The sequence below is a fragment of the Gymnoscopelus microlampas genome (genome assembly GCF_963454915.1).
Source record: "Gymnoscopelus microlampas genome assembly, chromosome: 18".
Taxonomy (NCBI): Eukaryota; Metazoa; Chordata; class Actinopteri; order Myctophiformes; family Myctophidae; genus Gymnoscopelus; species Gymnoscopelus microlampas.
This window is the reverse complement of record NC_139955.1, coordinates 19806322-19818750: the sequence shown is the minus strand read 5'-3', so window position 1 is coordinate 19818750 and position 12429 is coordinate 19806322. Positions and strand designations below refer to the sequence as shown.

The 12429-nt window shown below is 40.4% G+C and overlaps 1 protein-coding gene across 1 annotated transcript in view; it reads right to left on the bottom strand.

Annotated features, from left to right (window-relative positions):
* Window positions 1-4502: 4502 nt before the first annotated feature.
* The window catches only part of lcp2b (lymphocyte cytosolic protein 2b), a 37456-nt gene continuing 29529 nt past the window's right edge, over window positions 4503-12429 (bottom strand). Inside the window, exons 11-25 of the mRNA XM_084041699.1 lie at window positions 11990-12077; window positions 11080-11122; window positions 10893-10986; window positions 10523-10616; window positions 9944-10154; window positions 9504-9577; window positions 9025-9167; window positions 8592-8686; window positions 8000-8176; window positions 7781-7848; window positions 7567-7658; window positions 7017-7089; window positions 6679-6753; window positions 6167-6316; window positions 4503-5972 (exon numbers count right to left, since the gene is read on the bottom strand). Of these exons, the coding sequence (XP_083897825.1) occupies window positions 5853-5972; window positions 6167-6316; window positions 6679-6753; window positions 7017-7089; window positions 7567-7658; window positions 7781-7848; window positions 8000-8176; window positions 8592-8686; window positions 9025-9167; window positions 9504-9577; window positions 9944-10154; window positions 10523-10616; window positions 10893-10986; window positions 11080-11122; window positions 11990-12077 (1597 nt within the window). The 3' untranslated portion in view covers window positions 4503-5852. The remainder of the gene's footprint in view (window positions 5973-6166; window positions 6317-6678; window positions 6754-7016; window positions 7090-7566; window positions 7659-7780; window positions 7849-7999; window positions 8177-8591; window positions 8687-9024; window positions 9168-9503; window positions 9578-9943; window positions 10155-10522; window positions 10617-10892; window positions 10987-11079; window positions 11123-11989; window positions 12078-12429) is intronic.

The window sequence follows — 12429 nt, the reverse complement described above, 5'->3', positions numbered from 1 at the left end:
TGTCATAAAATATATACTTTTATTTTATTATTTCATAGTAGCCAACTATAGTATAAAATAATAGTGGTAGTTGAACTGGCAAAGATAGTAATATAGGACGGGGCATTGGGCAGTGTAACATTCAGTGGTGTAAAATAACTAAGTACGTTTACTCAAGTACTGTACTTAAGTACACTTTTGAGGATTTTTTACTTTTTTACTTTACTGGAGTATTTCCAATTTTCCCCTACATCTCAGAGACAAATATTGTACTTTTACTCAATCCACTACAATTATTTGAAAATGTTTGTGATAGTTACTCTGTAGATTTTGATTATTATTTCAAAACATACATTACCCACTTCAGCCCTATATACATTGTGCATAATGAGTACTTTTACTTTTGTACTTTAAGTATATTTTGATACCAACACTTGTGTGCTTTTACTCAAGTAAATTTTAATTCCGGACTTTTCCTTGCAGTATTGATACTTTTACTTGAGTAACAAATGTGAGTACTTTTTCCACCACTGGGCATTGGGCAGTCAGTGTAATATTAATTTACATAACAATACTTGAGATTATGCTCCACAGACGCAGTACGACAGTGTCGCGTGCCAAAGACAAGAGATTTACAAGATCACAACAACAACACGCCGCGAGCATTGCGAGTTTGTAGATCTGTTCACTGATCTGTTGTATTTGGCACGCGAGCGATAATATCAATGCGAGGCGCGAGTAGTGTTGCCATGTTGGCTTATTATAAGGGACTTTGGGCTTCTTTTTCTGTAAAGTTGCTTGTAAAAATTGGTGGTTGCGGTTTTTTGGGCTTGTCTCTAAAGCGTATTGCTTATTTAGGCTTGCTTCCAAATTTTTTAAATAATTTTTTAAACCAGTGGTTCTCAAATATTTTCATGAAAATGTTTTGTGCCCAGGGAGCATTTGTGTTGTTAGAATGTTTCAAAACAAATGTTGTCCAAATATTCCACATTTTATTGCAAGAGTTTTTGAAAATCACAACGCTTTCAAATAGCCGGTTCAAAATAGGTTTAAAGTGCTCACGTGGCCTATATATTATAGTTGCTTCTTTTGGTCTTGTTTTCCTAGACCTGGCTGCTTATTTATCGCACAAAATCTGGCAACACTGCCTATCATATCAATGCACGTGACGTCAGGGGCGCGAGGCGACTCAGGCGAGATTACATCATCAACCACTGCGTCACAAGACAAAAGAAGGGAATTTAACAGTAGGTTGTTCAATGTTTCCCCCAAAATATAACACTTATTTGAATGTTTCCCCCAAAATATAACGCTTATTATTGAACGAGTTAATATCAAGTAACGTTTCCAAACCAATGAAAACGTTCGGATAGCGTTAAAACAGTTTATTTTGTGAACCTATACAGGCCACTTTTGACGCTTGGTTTACTCATCCTGTTTAGCTCTTGAAAGTCTACCTTTAAAGCCTTGTTTATTAACTTTTATATTCCGTCTAAAGTCGAGGTGCTTGTTATTTGGTCAGCTTTAAAGCTACGTTACACGTTCAAGTGTTTATAAGTCCAGTGGTGGAAAAGGTACTCATATTTTTTACTTACGTAAAACTGTCAATACCGCAATGTTACAGAAATACTGTAACTGTTGTTAGTTACAAGTACAAGTCTGGAATAAAAAAATAGCTGCATTGTGAGCTTGTAGATCGGCTATTTTCAAATGGCCGAAAGGTATGCAGATCTGAAGTGGTTAATAGCCTATGTTTTGTAATAATTGTATACAATATAGAGGGGGTCCCTGCTTCATCTCTCTCTCAGCTAGGGGGTCCTTGGCCTGAAAACGTTGAAGACCCCTGGTTTAGTCTATTGTTATTGTTGGTTCGTAGATGGCCGAGTCAACATCTTCTAACTCTGAGACTCACCAGAACAACAGCAGCAACCAGGACAACATGTTGGATGTGAACGAAGACCTGGAGAAAATGACTGAACACGTTGAAAATCAATCAGGTTGTTATAAGTTGTGCTTTTCTCCTCTAAACGTCACTCAAACACAAACACAGGCTTCAACCCATGTGTTTTTGATTGACAATAGGTCAAACACGGCTGATGAGGCCAGTGAAATATACACACCTGAACAACCTTGGCTTATTCAGTGTTGTTGATAGACTCTGCATACATTATCCTAGCCATGGTGGAAAAAGTACATTTGTTTACTTAAAGAACAACTTTGTTTTTTTTTACCATTGTTTTACCCACTGTGATAATATCTATTTGTATCTTCATTGGTGATAGATGTATATTAATGCATATATTCATTGGTGATAGATTGTACATTACTATTGGTAGAATACACATTATGTTAACTCAAGTAGCCTAGGTCACACCAAGTGCAGATGGCAAAGCTATATATATAGCTATATATATATATATAGATAAAAAAAAACTCAACTCTCACCCGTCCCATCCCCATCCCATGTGTTTCATGCTGTTGCTGCTATGACACCTGAACTTCCCCACTGTGATCAATAAAGTTCGATCTTATCTTCTTGTCCTACAGTGCAGCTGACTTGGATGGCCTATGACATGGTGGTGCTGCGGACCAACCCAGAGCTGTCAGATGCCATGTTGAGGCTGGAACAAGCTTATGTTAACTGCAGGGCTGCCGTGTGTGGGACCAGGGATGATGGCCAGGATTTAGACCCACAGCAGCACCTGTCTGACTGATCTGTGATGTTACTGGTGTTCAGTTTAACCACCAGCCCCCCCCCCTGGTTAATAAACAGTGTGTTATTAACCACTATCTAGCACATAATATATGTGCTGTTTAGTTACTTTGTCCGGCTTGTAGTGGTTTTTGTGCTGCACAAAATGTTTCTTTTATTACCACACAGACTACACCCCTTTTGAATTTAAATCAGTTGATGTTGGTTTGATTGTTGGTTCTGCAAATACTGTGTTAATTAGAAATGCAATGTAGTTGAGTGGAACAAATAAAAACATTTAATGGAAATGGATTCAGTTGTTGTTTTTACATGGACCTATGTGTGAGACAGCCAATCCGAATGCAGAAAATAAGTGTCTCTTTGTTCATTCAGATAAATTATAAAAATCACTTTTTTCCAGTTCTTTGATGGTAGGATGATGGCTCCCAGAAGTCTGTTTATTATTGACATTTTGTCTTTCAGATGGAGCAAACAGCAAAGAGCACAGAACAAAGTGACTCCATTGATCTTGAACACATACTGAGGGGACTGGACTCACTGTCAAACTGCGTGGGCCAACTGGCACGTATGTATGACTGTTTATTCTATTTCCCCTCCCTTGCCACCTAAATAAATAGCTACGAGGCTTGATTGTGTCATCATTGATGAGGATCCATTAGCACACATGCAAATTACATGACACAACTAGTGTGCTAGATCTGAAATGTGATACCAAGAACTGCATAACAAAACCCCAACTGCTCTGCAGTTTAACCATGCATGTAGACTCCAGTGGTATGGGGTGTCGTGATGGTTGACAGATAGATCCCTGCTGATGAGTAGCACAGATAGGGGAGTAACTGAAGGATCACATAGACAGGTTGCCCATCACACCATTTGATGCAAGATATGATGGTGAGCCTTCCATCTTTGCCAAGGGGGACAGTTGGTGGGCAAACAGGCATCCAGACAGTAATCCTTGCAACTGTGCTGTCAGGCCTGATTACAACTATCGGCTACATTTCAAAACTGCAAGCCCAGGGGCCACAGAAAGCTAAAGTGTTTTAGCACATTTCAATTCAAAGTTGGGGGTGTACTGTATATAGAGGGAATCTTGGCTGTGCACTTTTGACGTGACATTTGACGCTTATATCCATGAATAAATACCGCCTATGGTGAAGCGTAACTGTGAGAAAAACATGGCCCGACGTAATGATTGTGAAGATAAGCTGTTATGGTATGTACGGATGAGCGACGCTCTAATGTAAACTACAGTCTGTGGCAGTTATGCGCTCAGGTGCCTGCATTATCTGCTTTCACAGCAGGTCAGTTCTTTTGTGATACAAACAACCTGCAGCATTTTGTTTTAATGAATATCACATGTTAGTAATGAAGAATATGGGCATGCCTGTCAATATTATACACCAGGGTTAATTATTTTGACCAAAGTTTAGTTATAATACATAAAACATCACTTTATTTGTATTTTACCATGCTTCATGCATGCAATTTATTTCTGAGTTCTTACAATAAGCACTAGTAAAAAAAAAACACATGATAGAGAATACATCAATAGCATCAATACATTCCATTCAATTCACAGCTCTGGCTATATAGGATGTGCTATCTTCCTGTTAATGGCTTCATTTTTAATTGTACAAACTTGTCGTTTGTTAACGTTTGGTTTAAGGGTTTTAAAATGTTAATGTTGGCCAAAACTATATTTTTTTCCAGGGACTATTTTCGGATCAACTTTTTCTTTAAAATGCATAAAAATGCAATTATATTATAGCTTTGACAAATAACAGCACAGTTCATTTATCCTGTTGGTTTGGTTTACCTATCAAGCAAGAGTGGCTCGGAAGGTATAGCGGCCAAATCCTGCTATTATTCTCTGAAAAATACCTGTGTGAGGGGGAAAAAAACTACAATAAACAGATGTGTAAAAAAGGTATAGCGGCCAATTGGGAACCCAAAGGTTGCCAGTTCGATTGCTCATGGCTTCGTGTCAAAGTGTCCTTGAGCAAGACACTGAACCTGCTACGAACTGCTCCCGATAAGCAGGTGCCTGCATGGTTGACTCCGCTGTCAGTGTGTGAATGGGTGAATACTATAATGCACATTGACTGGAGAGAGCTGAAATCTCAAGCAGCCATCTGCCTGATCATACCGTATAATGCACCTTGTAAAGCACTTTGAACAAAAGGCGCTATAGACTATTTAACATTTATACTGTGCTGAAATGAACAGGTACCAATTGCATTGTGGAAAATCACCGGTGTGCTCCTTATAATAAAATGATTAACCACCGATTGTCAAGAGATGTAATTATCTTTTCTTGTTTGGTTTTCTGTATGCAGTGCGGACTGAACTCAGGCTGTGTGATCTCATCGTGTGTGTCGGTCACCCTGACAAGATTACAGCACAACTTCTGAGCACAACTGAGGATGAAATGAAGCAACCGGGTTCAAGGTCTGAAAGTGAGGAGTGAGGAAGGACATAAAGAATAGATGGTATGTATAGAACGACTTTAGTTATTACCTAGTATGGGGTACATGCAAGGAATTTGCCCTGGCAACTAAAATGTAATGCATGGATATCCAGGATCCATGTCAGTGCGATGTCAAAACTAGGGCTATAACAAAATATTTGTAATCATAAAATCATCTGCACTTTTCTTATCCACTTAAACCTCATTTTAAAAATGTGGGAATAGCAATCTACAAGCTTACAACTTGAAATGCCGGTTTGAAAGTGGTTGGAAAGTTACAAAGGGCTCTGAAATAAAATGGAACAAAACTAGAATAATGTTTAAGCAGAACTAAAGCAACACTCATCATATGGAATTGTAATAAACATTTACATACAGTACAAATGCTATTGTGTACATAGAAGTGCACTCACTTTGACAGCCGCTAAGTACACCAAACGAACTGAAGCCAAAACAATAACAACTGACACTGCTGGGTTGTAACGGCCCACTCATGACTCCATCATTAATCTCACAACCATGATTGCAACACACATGTGCATGCAGGCCTACACACACAAAGCAAAACACACATATGTTCACAATGTGTATTTAGTTATATTATTAATAACATTTTTCCTGCTGAATAAATGTAACACAGTACCCACATGTATACACAAACACCCTTATTCAGTTAGGTATTGGTTCTGGTCAGAGTGCTGCAGGGTGCAACAGACGGCTCTGATATGCAGAGCTCCGGTCCATGGAATTGATCAGAACCAGTGGAGTGTGTGTGTAGTAGTCGATCACTTCCTTCACCCTGGGGAAACTCTTAAGGCACGGAAAAAAACATAATGAAAATATGGTAGTAAAATAATCAGGTCACTGACAAATAAACCCCTGAGGCAAAGTGCAACATGTAACTTTGGATCCATTATTCTTAGACAAAGGTATTGTTAACAAAATGTACTCGCTGGAGTGGCTCTTAGAAATGTGTTGATATAGTATGGTGTTTGTTGCTGTACCTCACAGTTCTTTAGGCCAGTACCCAGGGAGTAAGAGTTGCCGTGGTTACGAATCTGGATGTTGTAAACCTTGCCTTGGTACAGCACCATCAGCGTGTACGGCTGCTCCGAGGACCCTGTGGAACTGTCTCTCACTACAAACGCCCCATCCTACACACACACACACACACACACACACACACACACACACACACACACACACACACACACACACACACACACACACACACACACACACACACACACACACACACACACACACACACACACACACAATGCCATGCCATGTAGTTCAGAGATATGTTTCTATTATCAGGTTATGTTGAGTCAGTTGATACTGCACACAAAATGCATTAAAATAATATCACTTTTCTGTGTGTGTGTGTGTGTGTGTGTGTGTGTGTGCGTGTGTGTGCGTGCGTGCGTGCGTGCGTGCGTGCGTGCGTGCGTGCGTGCGCGTGTGTGTGTGTGTGTGTGCTGTCTGTCTGTCTGATGCTGTGATCCATCCTGACCTTGTTGACCTTTCTGAGTGCAGCTTCAGCCTGAGGCCTGGTCACTTGTCCTTTGTACCAGCATGGGTCCATATCCTGAAGAATTCACCAAAATGGAACATTCACATTAGAGGAACTCTAACTTATGCTCAGTTTTGTGTTGCAGTCATAGGTCGGAGTAACTATGCTAACAAATGTTAAATAACTAAACAACAACTAAAAACAAACATGCCATTATTTGGAGTTCTGTGAATTTGAGGTTTTACACACCTGTATTTGTTTTACAACACTGCCATCTGCCTTGCCAAGTTACATTGTCAAATAAAACGTCTAAAAAGACACATTCTGAATCAACTCACCAGTGTTTGACCATGTTGTGAACTACGAGCCCTCGATGGCCTAGGTGATTGAGGAAGAGGTGGGGCTGTGGACCTGTAAAGGGAGAGATGACAGAAAAATACATTAACATAACCGGAACTGCATATTGCAATGAAGAGTTCAAAACATCATCCCTGAACACAAGTTGTCAGGTATACAGCTTAATCCATTAATGAATTAGAATTTTCAGGGCAGCCTACCTATTTTTAAAGAGCTCACATGGTTGGATGGAAGATGGAAGTTGTTGTCAGGTATACAACTTAATCAACGAATTGTAATTTATTGAAGATAGCTTGCCTCTATCAGAAAAGTATCGTTCTCGTGTGTGTGTGTGTGTGTGTGTGTGTGTGTGTGTGTGTGTGTGTGTGTGTGTGTGTGTGTGTGTGTGTGTGTGTGTGTGTGTGTGTGTGTGTGTGTGTGTGTGTGTGTGTGTGTGTGTGTGTGTGTGTGTGTGTGTGTGTGTGTGTGTGTGTGTGTGTGTGCGTGCGTGTGTGTGCCCCACATGGCTCATACATTTTCAGGGTAGCCTACCTATTGGAGGGGTCTTTTGTTTGAGGAAGAGGAACAGAGTAGGCCTTCGTCAGCTTTGTCTTATCAAAGCGGATGATCACGTCAAGCTTACCCTGCAGAAAAACGAAAATATAAAGACAGATGATGGACGATCAAATATACTTTGAAGTCAAGCATCTAAAGAACATAAGATGAAAAATAAGATGTTTAATAGAAGATTCAAAGACAGTGGTACGTTATTGTGGCTTGAGGTGGAGGCCGATGCTTCCCTGCCTGGACGCTGTGGGGAGTGAGAACGCCTGCCTGGAGAATACACACACACACACACAGATGTATTGGAATGTCTTTTGTAATATATTCAGTATATAAATATATCAGCAAACAGTGGTATGAATAATATGTTCTAATTTATTTTCATACTGTATGTAGAAGTGTTATTATTGCTTTGTGGTACCTATGTACTCGCCGTCTCCTAGAGGTTTACCCAGGCCAAGAGGTCGGGGGAGGACATTTTGTTCAGAGGGAGGGTCCTCATATTCATCATCACTACCCTCCTCGCTCTCTCTGAGCCCAGCTGGAGATGGCTCAGACATGGGGCAAATGTAGCTCTCTTGCCCCTGCGTGCATTCTTCTGGGCAATCATATACATTATCACTTTCACTGTCCTTGAAACACAGAAAGTCCAAACAGATGACACATTTTTACACATGGCTGGGTTGTGTTAGCTGAAACTCACATTTTGTGCAGTAATTTTGCTGACTCTGTCTGCATATTGTCACCAAAATTGAACGTTCACGTTAGCTTTATGCTCAGTCAGTTCTGTGTTGCAGTCATATTATTTTTGGTCAGAAATACTGTTAAAATCAATTGAAAATGACTAAACAACAATATAGCAACAAACATGCTATTATTTTGAGTTCTTTAGACAAATTGAGATTTTCACAGCCGTATTTATTGCACAACATCGCCATCTGCTGTCTGCCTCCCCAAGTTACACATGTTTCATCATTGAAAAAAGTCTAAAAAGACAAGTTCTAAAAATCAACTCGCCAGTGTGTGACCATGTAGTGAACTACGAGCCCTAATAGATGGCCGCTTAGGTGATTGAGGAAGAGGAGGGGCTGTGTTGAACTTAGTTGACCTGTGAAGGAAGAGATGACAGAAAAATACATGAACATAACCAGAACTGCATATAGCAATATCAAGAGTTCAAAGCAACGTCATCCCTGAACACAAGTTGTTGTCAGGTATACAGCTTAATCAGTTAATTGTAATGTATTGAAGACAGCTTGCATCTATCAGAAAAACATCACTCTCTGGTGTGTGTGTGTGTGTGTGTGTGTGTGTGTGTGTGTGTGTGTGTGTGTGTGTGTGTGTGTGTGTGTGTGTGTGTGTGTGTGTGTGTGTGTGTGTGTGTGTGTGTGTGTGTGTGTGTGTGTGTGTTCCCAGCATGGCCCATATATTTTCAGGGTAGCCTACCTGTTGGAGGTTTCTGATGGTTTGGGGTATTTTGTTTGAGGGCTCATTTGGGTGGATGAGGAAAAAGAGGAGGCCTTCTTCAGCTTTGTCTTATCAATTAAGCGGGTGATCTCCGTCATGTCAGGTTTGTTGGACATGTTGACTGAGATAAAAAAAAATAGGAGAGTCGGCACATTTGTGTGTGTGTGTGTGTGTGTGTGTGTGTGTGTGTGTGTGTGTGTGTGTGTGTGTGTGTGTGTGTGTGTGTGTGTGTGTGTGTGTGTGTGTGATCTGATCAGAGGCGTCAATTTTTGGTAGGGGATGACGGGCCAGCTTACCCTGCAGGAAAAACAAAATATAAGGACAGAGATGAATGGATGATCAAATATACTTTGAACTCCAGCAGCTAAAGAACTACAGTAAATATGACAAAAGTGTATCAGTGTTCCAGTGTGATATTGTGAAAGGGTTTCTAACAGAACATGTAAAGTTAACAGTACGTTGATGCGGCCGGAGGCTCCTGCTTCACTGCCTGGACGCTGCAGAAGGGGATTAGGACTCCTGCCTGGAGAATCTACACACACACACACACACACACACACACACACACACACACACACACACACACACACACACACACACACACACACACACACACACACACACACACACACACACACACACACAGAAACACACACATTGACTCTTTATAATTTAGGCATTTAGCAAACGCTCTTTATCGAGGCCGACTTACAGTAAGCAAGGTAAACACGTGCAGTACATCAAATGTAGAGAGACAGTGTAGTGCCTCAGTAATAGGATCATATGTAAACCAAGAACCTAGCATCAAACGATAGAATATCAAATAAAAATAATAATAATATATGTTCTAATTTATTTTCATACTGTATGTAGAAGTGTTATTATTGCTTTGTGGTACCTATGTACTCGCCGTCTCCTAGAGGTTTACCCAGGCCAAGAGGTCGGGGGAGGACATTTTGTTCAGAGGGAGGCTCCTCATATTCATCATCACTACCCTCCTCGCTCTCTCTTAGCCCAGCTGGAGATGGCTCAGACATGGGGCAAATGTAGCTCTCTCCCCCCTCCATGCATTCTTCTGGGCAATCATATACATTATCACATTCGCTCTCCTTGAAACACAGAAAGTCCAAACAGATGACACAGTTTTACACATGGCTGGGTTGTGTTAGCTGAAACTCACATGTTGTGCAGTAATTTTGCTGACTCTGTCTGCATATTGTCACCAAAATTGAACGTTCACGTTAGCTTTATGCTCAGTCAGTTCTGTGTTGCAGTCATATTATTTTTGGTCAGAAATACTGTTAAAATCAATTGAAAATGACTAAACAACAATATAGCAACAAACATGCTATTATTTTGAGTTCTTTAGACAAATTGAGATTTTCACAGCCGTATTTATTGCACAACATCGCCATCTGCTGTCTGCCTCCCCAAGTTACACATGTTTCATAATTGTAAGTTCTAAAAATAAATTCACCAGTGTTTGACCATGTTGTGAACTACGACCCCTAATAGATGGCGGCCGCTTAGGTGATTGAGGAAGGGGAGGGGCTGTGTTGAACTTAGTTGAGCTGTGAAGGGAGAGGTGACAGAAAAAGATATGAACATAACCAGAAATGGCAGCAATGTCAAGAGTTCATCCCTGAACACAAGTTGTTGTCAAGTATACAGCTTAATCAGCTTGTGTGTGTGTGTGTGTGTGTGTGTGTGTGTGTGTGTGTGTGTGTGTGTGTGTGTGTGTGTGTGTGTGTGTGTGTGTGTGTGTGTGTGTGTGTGTGTGTGTGTGTGTGTGTGTGTGTGTGCCCGCGTGTGCCCAGTATGGCTCATACATTTTCAGGGTAGCCTACCTAGTGGATGAGGGAAGAGAGGAGGTCCTCTTCAGCTTTGTCTTATCAATTAAGCGAGTGATCTCAGTCATGTCAGGTTTGTTGGACATGTTGACTGAGATAAAAAAAATAGGAGTCAGCACATTAATGTGTGTGTGTGTGTGTGTGTGTGTGTGTGTGTGTGTGTGTGTGTGTGTGTGTATCTGACCAGAGGCGTCAATTTTGGTTAGGGGATGACGGGCCAGCTTACCCTGCAGGAAAAAGAAAATATAAGGACAGAGATGAATGGATGATCAAATATACTTTGAACTCCAATAGCTAAAGAACAGCTAAAGTAAATATGAAAAAGTGTTTAATTTGTAAGACCTGTGAAGGAAGTAATTAAAGCTGCTATGTAATTTTGGCCAAATGTCTTTTCAATATGGTAGCTGTGTATAGAGCATAGACTGTATAAAAGAGATGGACAAAGCCAGACCGCTGGTCAGACCGAAAATGAAGCCGATTGTTCAGGAATTTGAAATCCGCCATCTCTATATATAATATAATATAAGCCCAAAAGCACGTCGGGAACAGGAACTGGAAAACAATCCCCAAAGAATGCTATTGGTTGGGTAGCTTGTCAATCAAGAGCGGGGGCGGGGAATGAATGCTATTGGTTGTGTAGCTTGTCAATCAAATCATCCCGCCCCTCCTAGAGAATAGCCTACTTTATTATTTTTTTAAATAAATGGGACCATAATTTAGCAAAACACATATCATGATGATATGATTGAAAGGAGACTTTAAACTAGCGACTGGAAGCATGTAGAATTTTTATTAAGGTAAGAAAATCTAGTCTAAAGTTTGTCAAAAACCCATCCGCTTGCATTAAAATAAATTATTTCTGACACCTGCAGGGGTAAAACAGCGAAACTACAGGCCATTCATGTGAACTATCTCTTCCGTATTGGAGTCAATGTAAAAATCTCAAGCTGGCCCCTTGGTATAGAGCCTATTTTCCACAGCCATATTCATTTTACAACATCGCCATCTGCTGTCTACCTTCCCTAATTACACAAATTACCTCATTGTCATGGAGAAAGTCTATAAGGAAACGTACACATTTTTAATAAACTAACCAGTGTTTGACCATGTTGTGAACTACGACCTCTAATAGATGGTCTAGGTGATTGAGGAAGAGGAGGGGGTTGGTTGAACTTAGCGGACCTGTAAGGGAGAGATAACAGAAAAATACATTAGTGCTGTAAGTGATATGTTTTGGTTTAACTTTTTTCTCCTGTATTCTGATAGTAAGGTTACAGAAGCTGTCACTTTGATCATCAACTTCATGTTCAAATGTGTTTACCTGTAGTCTACAGGTAAACACATAGGGCCCTATTCTGGGCGCTGCCTTACCCATTATCCCTAAACTTCTTTGCCATTTTTTACTATTTTGAAAAACATTTTCAAATAGTTCAACTACCAGATCTACATCGACACGTTGTGAGCTTGTAGATTGCCTAACCCACACCACCATTTACTTCCCGTATCTGCATATAGTCTCACGTCTCGCGTAGCT